This window comes from Rhinolophus ferrumequinum, chromosome 8 (assembly GCF_004115265.2).
Source record: "Rhinolophus ferrumequinum isolate MPI-CBG mRhiFer1 chromosome 8, mRhiFer1_v1.p, whole genome shotgun sequence".
Classification (NCBI taxonomy): domain Eukaryota; kingdom Metazoa; phylum Chordata; class Mammalia; order Chiroptera; family Rhinolophidae; genus Rhinolophus; species Rhinolophus ferrumequinum.
The window spans coordinates 18423197-18439200 of record NC_046291.1 but is presented as its reverse complement, the minus strand read 5'-3'; the positions used below and the strand labels follow the sequence as shown (position 1 = coordinate 18439200).

The 16004-nt window shown below is 44.2% G+C and overlaps 2 protein-coding genes and 1 non-coding gene across 6 annotated transcripts in view; 2 read left to right on the top strand and 1 right to left on the bottom strand.

Annotated features, from left to right (window-relative positions):
* The window catches only part of SMARCAL1 (SWI/SNF related, matrix associated, actin dependent regulator of chromatin, subfamily a like 1), a 53878-nt gene extending 43631 nt beyond the window's left edge, over positions 1-10247 (top strand). Inside the window, exons 14-19 of one of the 4 annotated variants that reach the window (XR_004423655.1) lie at positions 1144-1246; positions 2519-2821; positions 3831-3931; positions 4839-4935; positions 5485-5849; positions 6444-7197. Coding sequence is in view for 3 of the 4 variants with exons in the window: in XM_033111980.1 (XP_032967871.1) it covers positions 1144-1246; positions 2519-2821; positions 3831-3931; positions 4839-4935; positions 7055-7294 (844 nt within the window). In the remaining variant the exon portion in view is untranslated. Of the gene's footprint in view, positions 1-1143; positions 1247-2518; positions 2822-3830; positions 3932-4838; positions 4936-5484; positions 6302-6443 lie in introns of those variants that run through there. The other 3 variants (XM_033111980.1, XM_033111981.1, XM_033111982.1) reach the window with 3 other exon arrangements.
* TRNAT-GGU (transfer RNA threonine (anticodon GGU)) lies at positions 5148-5221 on the bottom strand. The gene has a single exon. It is a non-coding gene; the product is annotated as a tRNA-Thr (tRNA).
* Positions 10248-13097: 2850 nt separating the features above from the next.
* RPL37A (ribosomal protein L37a) lies at positions 13098-15714 on the top strand. The gene is made up of 4 exons (XM_033113014.1): positions 13098-13192; positions 13566-13694; positions 14260-14342; positions 15589-15714. The coding sequence occupies exons 1-4, from the start codon at positions 13190-13192 to the stop codon at positions 15650-15652; spliced, it is 279 nt and encodes a 92-aa protein (XP_032968905.1). The 5' UTR covers positions 13098-13189; the 3' UTR covers positions 15653-15714.
* Positions 15715-16004: the final 290 nt, after the last annotated feature.

Here is a 16004-nt window from a genome sequence, read left to right as displayed (position 1 = left end):
TCCCGTGTGGATTTCATGGCCTTGCGACTTGTTAATGTGGTAGCAATCAACATTTTTGCTTAGATCATGGCAAATTTTATGTCTCAAGCTAATTAGAGTCTATTTAGTTCACAAATTGAACTCAAATCCATACCCTGGTTGGCCGTAGTGTTGTTTGAAAATAATTCTTAGATGTGTAGAGGACAGTCCACTGTAATAGGAAACCTTTGACACGTGTCCTTCTCCGAGGAAGGCAGTGTCTGTTCTCTGCCCAGACACGACCATGTGTGGGGATGGCCTCTGGTGGAACAAATGTTCCTTGTCTCCACGGAAGCTCACCTTCCCACCACCTTCCCACCACCCTGCAAGAGCGGTGAGCTGCACGGGACTGTGAACCTTCTGCAGGGCACTTGTCCCGGGGAAGCTTCCAGGGTATGCTGACTGGGTAACTCTCCCCGCTGTAGTCCCCAGGTAAGGTAAGGGGCAGGAAATCAAAAACAACAACAACAACAACAAAACAGTAGGTATTAGAGAGAAGTAAATTAAAGGGAGAATGAAGACGAGGCTTCACCGCATATTCCTTTGCCTCGGGAAAGAATTCACTTACAGCTGACTTAACTGCTGGCCCAGATGTGGGCAGGAGCTGGACAGCTTTCCCGGACCATCTCTTCGGTATGATTACTGAAGAAATTCAATTACTGTCAAGAATCCCTAAATCCCCTGCCTAGGCATTTTCAGATCTATAGACATTTCAATTTGTATTGCAAACTCATTATAAAGAGAGTGGCAGGCAAAGTGCTAACTGTTAATTATCTTCTATGATCCCAGGTAATAAGAATGTTTCAGTAACAGATCAAAGACACATAAAACATGCAGATACTTCAATTTATTTGTGTATGAGAGATGACTAAAAAGTATGGAAGTACTCCTTCTGCACCTGGCAAAAAATAGCTTGCTTCCCTACAGCTCTTAACTTTGCTTCTTTTATTCAAGTGACCTGGCAGGCGGGAAAGGGGGAGAGGTACTCTCAGAGAAGGGACCGAATGGGCCAGGGAAGACAGGTACCCCGAAGGTGTCTGCTACAGATACAGTCACTTTTCAGTAATTAACCTAAACTGGATGAGTATTAGGTTTAACTTATTGTGTTCTCATTGTCAAATGCAGTGAATATATCCTGGACCTGCTGGAAAGTGGAAAAGAGAAGTTTCTAGTGTTTGCCCACCATAAGATGGTTCTGGATGCAATTACCAATGAGCTTGAGAGAAAGGTAAGCTCCCTGTGAAATTTCACACAGGATGCTTTTATTGTTTGTGTGTCGGCTGCTAAGTTGTTCTGAGTAGTCTGAGGTCACATCAGCAAAGGAGTGCTGCTCACTCCTCAGTCGGAGGAGTGGTCAGCACTCCTGATGGTTTCCGGAAACATGGCTAAAGACTTCCTGAAGAATTCTTCTTGCTTGTGGAACCACAGTGCGGTCAAAATACCTTCCCAGCAGTGTCATTTAACTTCCTCTGTGCTCTGTACAGATATCCCAGAAATCTTGCTTCGGGAACATCTCCCAGGGGGTCCCCCATCATTCTGTGTAAATAATTAGAAAATTGACAAGAAAAGAGGTAGCAGAAATTGTTCTCCTTGGTGGAGACAAGTATTTGTATGACAGTCCTCTCCTCTTTCTTCTTTTTGTTCTTCCTTATTACCATCAAGGTGGTTTTATTCATTATACGTGGCCGTGTGCCAACTTCAATACAGAGTTTTATGATCCTCATTAAATTGAGTGAAAAATATCTGGAGGGATTTCCTGGGATGTTCATTAAAACTAAACACATCATATTTTCACCCCCTTTTTCATTTTTCGGTTCAATTTCGGACCATAAATTACCTTTTGTCTTCCTTCATTTTTAATGTAATATTTCAAAAATATGGAAGAGTACAGAGGAAAAAACAACAGACACCTATGTGTCCCCTATCCAGATGTACACATTGTATAACTCCATTTATATAACATTTTTGAAATGAGACATTTTAGAAACGTAGGCTGGAGTCGTAGGGCCTGAAGGCAGCAGGAGGAAGGTGGACATGGTCAGCTGGGCGACAGAGAATCCTGGTGGTGTTAGAACTGTTCGGTATCTTGACTGTGAAGGCAGATCCATGAAAACCCACACTGGTGATAAAATTGTGTAGAGCACACACCCACGAGTTTAAGTAACGGGAAATCTGAGGAAGGTCCGTGGTTTGTATCAAAGTCAGGATCCTGGTCATGATGTTATACTATAGTTTTACAGAATATTAACCATTGGGGGAAACTGGGCAAAATGTACAAGGAATCGCTCTGTGTTATTGCCTAAGCTACTTGGGAATCTACAATTATCTCAACACAAATTTCAATTCGAAAGACAAGGAAAGACAGGACAAGACCAAGCAACCAGCCTGACGCTCCAGCCGGCTTCGCGGCCGAGCGGCAGTGTGGTCGTGCCCTGGGAGCCGTGGCTGCAGCCTCTGGGCACCGCGGCGGCCCACCTCACTTCCCTCCCGTGTCCCGCAGAAGGTACAGTACATCCGCATCGATGGCTCCACGTCCTCGGCAGACCGAGAGAGTCTGTGCCAGCAGTTCCAGCTGTCCGAGAGGCATGCTGTGGCCGTGCTGTCCATCACCGCTGCCAACATGGGCCTCACCTTCTCCTCGGCCAACCTGGTGGTGTTCGCCGAGCTGTTCTGGAACCCAGGGGTACGGGACGCATGGCCATGGGGAGGACGGAGCTGGTGTCAGTGGGGAAGACAGGGCTCTGTGAGCTGTCCCTGCTGCCAGTCTCATCTCCTGTCTGTTTCCATTAGCCCTCGTAAACAGGTTTGTGCTTTCCACCAACCTCTTTTAAGTGAAGACGCGCACATCTGTTGGGTAGCTGTTAGGTCTTCACAGCGACCCTGAGTAGTAGGATGACTCCGCCTGAAAACTGAATGGGAAACTGAAGTCTTAGGAGGAATCGTAGAAGTCACCTCTCTCTGAGACATTTGGGGCACAGACAGCTCAGGTGCATATATGTCACCAAAGGGGAGCTCGTGGCAGCCCCAGGCCACAGCCCAGCCCTCTGGCTTTCCACCCTGTGCTCCCTTTATTAACCATCCCTGTGAGCTGCCTTAGCCACAGGGGCCACAACAGGGCGACCGCTGTGGCTGTTCCCTGAACATGATCATCGTGCCACTGGCCTTATCTGATCAGCTGAGAACCGGGACAGCAGGCGGAAGACATTTGTTTGGACTCATTAAGTTTTCTCCTGAGCTCCAGAAAGAATTTATTCCCCCTCGCATGTTCTCACATAGTGTTGCTGTCGTCGGCCACACATAGGTGATAGCTTTAATGATGAGTGGACTTCCAGGTGGAGGGCATTTTATAACCGAGACAGTGCTCCTGGTTGTAGGGCGTCCACCATATCAAAAACTACCCTACCTCCTAATATGTTTGTTTAGCTGGGAGATAACTGGTTTTAGTTCACGGAGAGGGAGAATGGACGTGTGCCACGTTTCCTTGGTTTGCCCTTCTTCCCAGCCTGATGGCAGAAGCAAAGCTCGCGTCCCCTTTGCAGTACCTAGTACCGTGCCCGACACAGAAAGGTCACCCCCAGCTATCCAGCTGCAGATTTAATTCCCTGACCAGTGTTTTGTCGGGTTCTATCTTTTGTCAGATGGCAGGTCGTTTGTAGGGAGAGGCTCCTGGGTCCCCCACCACATGACACGGCAGTGAAGTCCTCTGAGGAAGAAGGGTTGTGGTGGGGCTTCGGGGCAAGGAGCTGCCTGCTGCGCTGGCTGAGCGGCTTCAGGCCTTCACCTACAAACAACCTGATCCCCGGGCCTCACAGGTGCTGATGCAGGCTGAGGACCGGGTGCATCGCATTGGGCAGTTGAGCTCCGTGGGCATCCACTACCTCGTGGCGAGAGGCACGGCTGACGACTACATTTGGTATGGCCGGCCACTGGCCCGGCACTTGGGGTTGAGCAAGGCTCGACACAGATGATGTATTTCCTTTGCTCTCTAACTGCGTCTGCTTTTTGCAATAGGCTTCAGGGATCCCCACAGGACATCTGTTAGGATTGCCCTCCCACTTTCCCACTTTCATCTTGACCATGTTTGGCTCCTTCACAGCATTCATTGCTGACCTGCAGGGTGCATAAGCATATCTTGTGGGAATAGGGACTGTGGCTCCTTTCCCACTGTCTTGAGACAAGGGAGGAGAAATGGCTGTGATGGAATGTAGATGGCATTTGTAAAACAGTCTGTTCCGAGCCACGAAGGCATGTTGAAACAGGTAACAGCCCCCTTTGCCCCTTTATGTTGTGCGTTGGTATGATAAGGCCATCTTATAGCTGCTGGGTCATCAGGAGAAAGTGGCTCACTCTGGGCCATGTCGTGCTTCATTAACAGAGCTGCGGGTTCATGTCTGTTATCTAAGCAAAAAATCCCAAAATTCTCCTTCCCAACCCCACTTCCCCCTTCCTGATACTAAGTTTCTTGATTATCTCAGTTTCCACTACTCATCTGTTTCCAGCCTTGTGATTGAGGGGTCTTACCACTTCAGGGTGTGCAGGTCGTCCCTGCTGCCCGGTGTTGGTTTAGTGGACTTGTTAGCTGGGCATCTCAAAACAACACCAAGGTCAAGATTTAGTTGCAATGAGGCAACATTTATTTCCTACACCTCTTCCCTCAAAGTATTCTGAACCTGATGGTCTGAGCCCTAAATGGGGTGGCTGACCATGGAGAGGAGGCAAATAGTTCAGGATGGGCGCTGTGCCCCAAGAACAGGGAGGGTGGTCTCATTTTCATCAGTCTGTGCAGGTTGGATTCACTGCTGCTCATGTCTCTCCACCAGGCCCCTGATTCAAGAGAAGATGAAAGTTCTGGGTGAAGCCGGGGTTTCCGAGGGCAATTTTTCAGAAATGACAGAAACCACTGATTACGTACACAAGGTAACAGCAGCACATGTTTCCTCGCCACTGGGGCACAGGGAGACATTAAGCTGCCCGCCCAGCCCAGGGGAAGATATGAATCACTCCTGGGGGCCTCGCCCTGCCCCGGAGCCTGCAGCATTCTCAGTTTAATCCATTGTGCATCCTTATGGAGAAGTGATGGCGCTGACAACTCCTACTTTGTTTTTTTTTAAAGAGAACACAGCTCACAGTGGCTCATGCGGGGATCAAACTGGCAACCTTGGTGTTACCAGCACCACGCTCTAACCAACTGAGCTAACCAGCCATCCCCGACAACTCCTACTTCTGACCTTCCCTCAGAGATTCTCATAAAACTAGGGTTCCAAATGCTCCTCTTCCATCAGGCCATTAGGAACTGACAGAAAACACCCCGTGGCAACTGTTGAATTGTTGCAGAAAGTACATAGCAATACCACACAGCAGGGCGGCCCTGGGGACATGTCCCCAGCACAGAATAAGGAATGTTCAAAATCGGGTATTGCTTTTTTATAACATATTTTTCCCTCTGTCGGTGCATTTTATCCTCAGTGCCTCCCATTTTTATAGAAGGGTGAACTGAGACATGCAGAACAGTGAGACTTGCCCCCAGTTACGGGCCTTGTGAAGCCATCCCAAGGTAGACAGCTTCCCAACTCGGCCCAGCATTCCTTCTTATTATCAAGGAAGGTAAGAGGCCAGTGAGCATCCTTCCATGGCCAGGTGGGCCTTGTCAGAGATGCTGAGAGGAAGTTTGTTGGCCTCCAGAGAGGACACCCAGGGCCCAGGAAGCCTGCCCTGGCCTAGCACTCCGGCCCAATTGCTGCCACAGCCTCTTTCTTCTCTGTTTCAATGTCACTCCTGGAGAGAAGCAAGAGGCACAAAGACTTCCAAAGCCTTGTCTTTCACCTGCTCAGGTAATTGACGTGGAATGTGAGGACCCGGGAGGTACTGCCTGCTGGAGGGCGACTCCTGAGGGGGAATCATTTCTAACGAGAGATTGGACAGAGGTCTGAGCCTCACACAGAAAGGGGCCCTAGGATTGCTTGTCAGAAAGCCGAGGTGCCGTGTCTTTCCTGTGGAATTGCCAAGCATCAGAGGCTGAGTTCAATCAACAAAATCTTATAGGTGACACTAAGGTTTAGGAGTCTGAGGATCGATCTTTCATTTACATTTACTTAGCAGCTAAATCCTTTCTTCCGAATGTAATTATTGGGATGACTAAGACTCGGAGATCATGGGTTTAAATGGAGAGTTGAATTCAGTTGAATGGTAAATGTTTAACAGAGCCTTGGTTATTATATGACCTGTAAAAAGAAAGAGCCTTTTTTTTAAAGGATTCTCAGCTACTGATAATGAGTTTATTTATTTAGTTACAAATAGAAATTCATTAATTCATACTGGCCTTACCCTCAGTTACTCTGAATTTCAGGTGCAAGATAATATAAATGGAGTTGATCGATATTTATTGTGACCAATAATTATGTCAATTTTTTTTTTTATTAAAATAGGGCTGAAAATTTCATCAACTACTAGAAAAAGAAAATGTTGCCTCCTATGTAGGAGACAACAGCAAAAGAGGTTGTGTCTCACTACGATACCCTGCCTTCTGAGAGGGGAAGTGAAATATTAATCTGATTTTTGAATTTGCTTCCATTAATTATGCCTGGCCCATATTAGCACGTAGAGTTACCATCATCATAATCAAATGCACAGTAACAGTTACTTCTACGTGGAATAGGCTGCCTTGCGCGGTGGCATTTCCTTGACCTCGCAGTTGTTCAGAAGGTGATGAGAAGACCCCAGAGGACATGTGGATGGCGTGGGGCTGACCTCAATGGTCTTTAGTATCGCTTCCATCTGAAAGGACAAGCACTTCTCTCTCTCGTCTTTTTTCTTTACCCAAAGAGCAGGAGAGAAGAGATCAGACAGGAAGGCAGTAAGGTTGCCTGAGTGATAAGGAGTTTCCTGAGCTGGCTTGCTCACAGCATCATACAGCCCCTGATGACGGGAAATGTGCAGTCCCTTCCCTCACCTGTGTGTTCTCTCCACAGCCACAGTGGCAGGAAGTCAGTGTTGGAACCGGGATTCTTTTATCTTTCCTTTTCTTTCTCTGATGAAGGACCCAAAGCAGCAGGCGATCTATGACCTATTCCAGAAGTCCTTTGAGGAAGATGGAAACGACAAGTTGTTCCTCGAGGCCGCGGAGTCCTTTGACCCCGGAAGTGCTTCGGAAACATCAGGAAGTAGTTCCCAGGACGCAGAAGACCCGCTGGACGAAAGCACACTGACAGGCAGTCCCCTGAAGAAAAGGAGATTTGAATTTTTTGATAACTGGGACAGCTTTACCTCTCCCCTGTAAGAGGGGCAAAAAAAGCATTTGAAAATCACGGAATTCATTAAAATAAACGAAGACATTTTGTTTATAAAGCCTGTGCTCCTCTTGGCATTACTGGGGTGCTGGTCTCTGTCTCCATCCGTAGCAAGTGACTAGGCCAAGGATCAGCATTTGCTTTCCAACCTCGTTATGTGTGGGTTTGCTTGGGTCCTTGTTAGCAGACAGTAGGTTGTAGTAGTAGTAATTCATGTTCTTTAAATAGTGAGATGCTTCCCCAAAATACGGACTTTTAGAATGTATTGATTCAACAAATACGTACCAGGCACTGTTCTAGGTGCTGGCAGTAACTCGCCAAAACACAAGAAAAAGTATGCACCTCTGCAGAGGTTATCATGTCATGGGAGAGGCAATAGTTAGTTACATATCCTAAGAAGAAAAATTTAAAAGTAAGGGTTTAGAGCAGGGGTTTCTTTTTCTGTGCATAGCCAGATAGTAAAAATTTTGGCTTTAAGGGCCAAGAGAGCTCTGTTGGAACTACTCGACTCTGCTGCTGTTATGCCAGATCACCCATAGATAATCCGGAAACATATGATTACGGCTCTTTTCCAATAACACTGTTATGGACACTGAAATTTGAATTTCGTATAATTTCTATGTGTTGCAAATTATTATTCTTTTGATTTATTTTCAATCATTTAAAAATGTAAAAACCATATTTAACTCTCAGGCCATACAAAAACAGGCAGTGGGCAGGGTTTGGCCTGCAGAGCACAATTGGCTTACCCCTGGTTTGCAGCAGCACTGTCCAGTAACATAAGCCCCATATGTGATTTTAATTTTCTAGTAAATTATTTTTAAAGATAAAGAGGGATCAAATATGTAATATTTAACCCAATATATTCAAAATATTGTCTTTTCAATGTATAATCACTACTAAAAAGTCACTGAGAAACTTTACATTATTTTTTTTTTATACTTCAAAATCCAGTGTGTATTTGACACTAATAGATACTCACCTGCTGCTCACTCAACCCCCCTCAGGGTGTCCAGAGACGTTTGGGTACAGCTTTTCCACTGGAGCTTGGTCAGGTTCTTTAAATGGCTTAGAGAATGAGATCATAGGATCTCATTCCTTACTTCTATTAATAGTTCCCCCTTACTCCAGGAATGTAGCTAGGCAATCTATGACCTATTTATAGATCAATGGGTTTGCTTCAAAAGTAAAAGTGAAGTGTGTAGATGATTTTGAAACACACATACCCATTGTTGCTTAGGAGACTCACTGATGGTTGTTAAATGAACAAATCCTGGCCGTATTCACCTCGGAGCCTGACATACAGAATGGCCCTTGTGATACTGCAAAGTGCCAGATCAGTGCCTGTCATTGGAGAGTTTGCCCTTTGTTCTTGCAATTTGGTGCTTGTATTTGAAACCACTATTTATTCCTCTGTGGTTTTAGTAAATGTGGCCTGTTGAGCCTGCATCTGAGGCCTCTAATTGAACCTCAGTTTCAGCTGCTCTGGAGAAAAACTCTTCTCTGAGATATCCCTGAGGTCCTCCAAAGTAAATTTTATTTATACCTTGTAGCCTATATATTTTCAACTATACCATCTGAAATGTACCTCTGAAATTTATAGAGAGCCATCCGGCCATTTCTGTGATTCAGTAAAAGACACTTGGATTTATTTATATAGAGAGTGGATACCTTTGGGTTTAAGGAAGGATTTCCACACTAACTCCTTTTCCTCCTGTACTTGGCAGCTCGATCCAGACATATACACCCCAGCAGCCAGCATGTTTTCTGGAAATGTCAATTAGAATGAAGAAAATTTGAGCCCATCTCATTCTACTCCTGTCCCTGTCATCAATTATCCCCATAAAGGGGATAATTTTTTACTAAAAGTCTCCCCAGGTCCACTCACACTGTCTCTGCTTCCCCTTACCAGGGTCATTAAGTGGAGTCTTGTACCCTGAGTGACCCTGGTTAATTTCTGTCCCTGGGGCCAGCGTAAGGAAGACCCTGTTAGCTTTGATCCACTTGTGCTTGAATTAATTGTGTCTTCTTGGCTTCGCACAAGCGTTTTTCTAGGCCAGAGGGAGAGCTGAGAATCAGAGCTGGAGGTGCTGTCCCCTCACCGCCGGCTAAGTTTTGCCTTCTCTGTGCATTCTTGTCTATTGAACCTTGATGCTTTCTGAAGCTTTATTTAGGTGAAATTTAAACTGAAAAGAGGATAAAAAGACGTCTAACCTTATTTTTTACCCCATGGTTTCACTTCTTACCAAGTTCAAGATTATAAGGTAAAACATGGCTTGGAAGCTTAAAGGGGTTTCGTTGGAGTAGTCTCTCATCCTTATGCTTTATTTTGGTTGTGCGTTTTCTTGCGGGGGTCTCAGCAAAGGAATTGATGCCTAATCATAGTGGAAATCATTGAGAGGCCTGTGATGCACAGTCTTTTGGGTATTATGACAGCCAACAGTTACTTGATTTTGTAAGACTCTCTGCCACATTCCCCCCCGACCCATTAAACAGATTTTAAAAATTGAGTACCAGGTACTCCTCCTCTGTTCTTAATCCCTCTGTTTGGGGATGAAATATAATACATAAAAAGTTCATAAAACAAATTTAGAGCTTTACAAAATATTACAAAATAAACACCTGTATAATCATGACCCCAAGGTTATGAATGTAATATCTTCAAGAAGCTTTATTGTTGTGCTTCTAATGTTTATATCTGCATTCCATCTGGAGGTTATTTTTGTACATGAGGTGAGGTAAGGTCAAGGTTAATTTTTTTTTCCATATGAATATGCAGTTATCTCAGCACCGCTTATTGAAAAGAATTTCCCTTCACATACTGCTCTGCAGTGCCTTTTTCACTGTTATAAATTTGATGTAAAAATTAACTTAGAAATGTATAAATAAAAAATGAAAGTCTTACATTCTCATCCCTCCTACTCGTGGCCCTACTTCCTAGACGTAATAACCAATATAAACAATTTGGGATGGAGCCATTGGTAATACATTCCCTATGCATACAATTATATAGAAATATACAACAGGTCCTTGAATAAACATCGCTTCATGCAACATCTTCATTATAATGTTGAGATGCCATAAGAATTTAAGTCTTGTTTATATCAATTAGCCTACGGTAAAATTGGTGTCCTTATACATCTGTTCACTTAAAATCACAGAAGCAATCAATGACGTTAAGTGAGGACTTTACATAGAATTTGTTTTTACAAAAATTGTATCCAACTCTTCGTACTGAAAATGGCTTATTTCACATAAACTATTTGGCCATTGTTTCATATTGAGCTATCTTATCTCTTTTAAGAGTTGCAGAGTAACTCCCATCCTGATGGCTGCATTACCTGTGTCAATGCTCTGTGAAATCTCCATTTAAAAAAAGAACTAGAATGCATTTAAAGTAAATCTGTGGAGAGAAGTGAGAGAAAAGAATCCTCATGCTGAATTCATTTCAGACACCTGATTCTTCCTAGGTGTCCAGGTCTTGGTCTTGGCAAACATTGTTCCCCCTCTTGCTGAGTCAGCTCTTTTCTGTGGAGCTTGGACAAAAGGCTCTTAACAGTTCTGTGTAGACTTTGCTCTTCTGTGGCCACCAGGCACTTCAGTGAAGGGCAAGCCAGAGCCCTTCATCAGGAAGTGAAGGAACAACATGGAGCCTGGGTCTCCAGAATAAGCCCTTTCTATCACCAGCATGACGTGAATTCACAATGATGCTGGCACCTTAGATTTCCTTCAAGAATATAATGCTCCATGTGACCCCAAGAGAACTGGTTGACTCAACAGCTAAAAGAACTCTTCTCTGCAGCCAACTTTTAACGTATTTATTTTTCTAAAGGTGAAAGTGAATTTTGAGTGCTTCTGAGGAGCAGGAGTGACTCAATAGAGATTTTCACTGAGACTTTTATGGGTACACATTACAGTTAACAATCTCTACACCTGATGGTCCTTTAATAGGGGTGGAGATATACTAGCCTACAGACAAGACAAATGGAGATTTTATGAGAGGCACAATTCTCTGAAGCCACTGAGAGCTGATTCATGAGAGTGCTATTTGCACACCCTCAAGCTTGCTATTTAAAAAGAATTGTTCAGTTTTGACAAAATTGCTTTGAACGTGAAACGTCCTCCTGTTTTTAGCCAGTCTCGTTTTTAGCCAGTCTATTGCATTCTTATTCATGCAGGAGACGGGGTGGGGACGTGGTAAATGTGCTAAATGATGATCTGAACTAGACTCTAGATCCAGCTCAGGAGAGCTCGCTTCAGCTTGGGCTGCCCCAGCGCGAGGCTGGCCGTGCTTACCCCCTCACCCAGGACAAGTGAGCCACCACTGCTTGGCAGGAAGCACAGACTGGAACATTAGCGTGCTCGTTTCTCAACCCTCCTTCCACAAGTCCCATTTGTTTGCATCAATGTGAATACATTTTTGTTTTAATTTATAATTTTCTGGAGACGGTATAGTTTTGGCGGCGGAGTTTCCAGGAATCAGCTCCCCCCCCCCCATACCGCCAAATGCAGTGTATTTCTCTATTGGGGAAGGAGAGACTTGCTCCCTGGGCCCCTTGCTATTCTTCACCCTAAAGAAGCAAAGGCTACATGAAGCCTGTGGTGGGGGCATCCTGCTTCCTCGAGGGAAACTTAGGTAGCAGTAGCTATGACTGTAATAGGTTCATTTTATCCAAGGTAAAGAAATTGAGAAAAGAGACGGGCGTATTATTAAGGGAATGTAGAAAGTAGATCTGTTGTAGTCCCCTGAGTATGGCAGAAGAGGAAACAGGATTGAAAAGGTATCAAGAGACACTGAAATCAGGTCTTACCATCATCATCTCAATAACAGTAACAATTGCTTAGAAATGTCCACTAGGCACTTCACAAATGTTATTTCATCCTCCCAAGAATCTTATAAAGTGTATACCCACTTTGAAACTGAAGAAACAGCTTGAATCTTGTGATAGAGTAGAGCACTGGTCTGGAAGTCATTTATGGTCTACATGACCTTGGGCAAGTCATTTAACCTCCCTGGGCCTCGGTTTCCAGAATAGGCTGGATTATCTCTAAAGCCTTTTTCAGTTCTGACATAAGGGGATTGACCTTGTAAAGCAAAGAAGCCCAGATAAATAAAACCCTTTACAAACCCATCTCAACATCATACCGTGCAAGGTACCATTTCTCCATTCAACAAGTATCCGCGCTACAGAGCAGTGCCAGGCTCTGCTGGCCTGGGTTGCAGAGGTGGACACATAGGCCTTGCCCTCGTGGAGGTGATTTGTGGTGACTTTAGGTGTCACCACACCCAAATAGACTTTATTTTTTAGAAGAGTTTTAGATTTATACAAAAATTGAGGAGATAGTAAGGACAGTACCTGTATACACTCTCACCCAATTTCGCATATTGGTAACATCTTACATTAGTATAGTACATTGGAGTGGAGCCTTGGTTTTTAGTCAACACTATACCAGCCCCCTGCACAAGGCCTGCTGCTTACAGAAGGTATAATGTAGAAAGAAATGCGACTTGGAATCATAAGATTTAAGCACTTCTCTAAGCCAAGAGCCAGTGAGCAAGTCACTTAAAACTTGCATTTTTCCTTATCCATAAAATGGAGGAAATAGTAGCAGCCTTGCAGGGTTTTGTGAGCTATGCGTAAAATAATGTGGATGGGTTAAGGTGCTTCCACTATAGCTTGTTGCTACTATTTGTGAATCACGGTAAACCTGGCGGAGAGACTGCTTGCCACATTCCCCGGAAGGCCGCAGGTTTGAGGAAACCTCCGGATCATAGAGCTGAGATCCTAGCTTGGCCCACCCCTCGCCACTTCCGCTCGTCCGCCTAAACTGCGCCTGCGCACTGCCCCACTTCCTTTCTGGGTTCCGGCCTGGTTTGAGGCGACATGGTGAGTGTTGTTCCCGGTGAGGCCTAGAAGTTTATCTGCTTGCATCTGTTCTTGTCTTGGCTTCTTCGCCCTAACCCATCTCTGCTTGCCTGCCCTGTCCTGTGTCCTCGGCTTCTGTGCCCTCAGAACTCGTCTCGGACGCGGACTTAGGCGAGGGGCGGGGCGGCTTGGCGGGGCCTGGTCCATCCCGGCCGCGTTAACGGAGCCTTCGGGACCCGGACTGTTCCTGGGCCTAAGTTTCGTCGGGATGGAATGGGGAAGCTAGGCACAGGCAGGGGCCTGGGGAGGTAGAGAAAAGGTTACGGAGGCGCCGGGACGTGGGGACAGGGTCTCCGTATCTGGGTCCTAAAGTCGCTGGTTTCTCTCTTACCAGGCTAAACGCACGAAGAAGGTCGGAATCGTCGGTAAATACGGGACCCGTTATGGCGCCTCCCTCCGGAAAATGGTGAAGAAAATTGAAATCAGCCAGCACGCCAAGTACACTTGCTCTTTCTGTGGCAAAGTAAGGTGGTCTCTGGGCGGGGGGGAGGGGGAGCGGAGATGGCCTCCGTAGTGAGGCCTGTGGTACAGGAACTGCTGGTTCTGAGTTGTTGAGCAGTTAGAACTGCTCATGCTGTTTCATCACTTAGGAGGCAGTATTGCTGCGAACTTTAGATTTTGTAAAACGTTTTTCGTTTTAAAAAAGACGCTTGGGAACTAAAGGGTAAAGTGTTCGACAGAGAGTCCCAGCGTGAGCCAAACCTGCTTTGTGGATAATAATTGTCAGTTTAGTCTAGTGGCGTTGCTAGAGATTTTCGTTTGATACTTGTATGTTTACTGTGTGCAAAAGTACTGTTAACAGCAGTCTTGTTTTTGTCGTTTGCGGGGAGGGGGTTCTTCCATTCATAACCCCTGGCCGTAGCAGCACGATGACTGAATTTTGCGTTAGAGAATTCAGGGGTATTAGAAACACATAATGCAATTAAATGCGCCAACTTGAGTTTTCTACTGTAACTTAGACTCCCGGCATGTTTGTAAGGTAAAAGGCTTTTATTTGGTTCATAGGGGAAATTGATTGTCTCTTCCAGACCAAGATGAAGAGACGAGCTGTGGGGATCTGGCACTGTGGTTCTTGCATGAAAACAGTAGCTGGTGGTGCCTGGACCTACAAGTAAGTCCATTTCTTTGTGGTATTTGAAAGTGTGCGGACCATGTCGTATTCCAGGTTTAACGCTGCATGGGCTGGTTTTAACAATTTAAACGACTAGAATAAAGTAGGGATGCTTTTGTTTCTTCAGGACTCGAGAGTTATGGTTTGTTTTCAGTTAAGTCAAAGAATAGAAAGGAAACTACTGAAATAAAATCTGATTCATGTTACTTTTGAATTTTATAATTAGGGGAGGGCCATCATTGTCATGATATTGTACAGGTCCGTTAGTGGGACTGAAATTATACGGAACCTTAACATGCATTGCAAGTTTTTATAGAAAATACAGAGGTCAGTAGGCTTATTACTGTCCAAGGAACCTTGAGGCTATCTGGACCACCACACCTTTGCCATTCAAAACAGTATTGGTTGGATCTCTTCCGCTTTGTGATCCTGACGAGGTCCAGGTGGTCATGGCTGAGATTGACCTCTGTATGCTGGTGGTTGATTGAGCAGCCTCTTAGGTTGTCCATTTCTGGAAGCTAAAGCCTCTAATTTTGGAATTCGTTGCTGACCCTGAAGGCTGAGATGTTCTCTGGCCATTGTCTCGACTTGTGCCGTCTAATATATTAACCACCTTCATATAAAATGATTTGGCTGATGTGGTTGAAGAATGTTTACATTTAAAACTGAAACACTGTAAAATATTGGAAAATGTTGAAATGAATTATGGATATATAAGCGCCTTGTGAGGTTTTGATGAGAGTAGAAGGGAAAATGGGGGCTAGAGTGCTTTTGGTTGTGATAGTAAAATGAATTAGCATTCATATACCCACCATATGGGGTGGGGTGGGCTTGTGTTTTTCAGGTACAGTTCCTGAATCTTGTAAAATTTTTTGTAGTCATTTTAATAGCTCTTTCCAAAATGTACTTTAGTCTTCTGTACTGCCTTAGATGTTTTCTTGATAACTCTTATTTATTGTACCATCTTATAATTTATTAGTTTCTTCTGACATTTTGTTCATTGCCTTTTAATAAGTTTAGGCCAGCCTCTTGCAACTGTATTTCCAAGTTTGTTTTTTATGCTCTGTTGTCTGAGAAATCAGATGCATGATATTGCCTAACTAATTCTGCAAGAGCGTGAAGATATGACTCTTAAAGGATGCCATCATTAAGATTGTAATGTAAAAATGAGGCAGATAAACTCATTAGCCATTTCACATGTTAACATAGTTAATTATGTTGGAACCAAATTTGTTTTTCTTTCCAGCACCACTTCTGCTGTCACAGTAAAGTCTGCCATCAGAAGACTGAAGGAATTGAAAGACCAGTAGAAGCTCCACAATTGAAACCTTGCTAGCCTAGAATAAATGGGTTAATTTATGTAACAAAATTACTTTGGTTTGTTAATTTTATTAATTAGGTGTTCCGGGTTTGCATGGCATTGATTTTGCTTTCTCAAAAAAGAGTTGGAAATTAAAATCCTAATTTTTCAGTAGCCAAGTGATACATGACATAAAAATACAAGCCTTACAGATTAGGTATGTCTTAGCTTTTTTGTAAGTTGTTTTTTGTTTTGCTTTTTTGTTTTTACCAATTCAACTTCTTTGAGATACATTGGTTAAAATAGTGGAAACTTATTTTTAAATCACAGTTAATATTTTTTTTAATGTTTCTAAAGGTAGG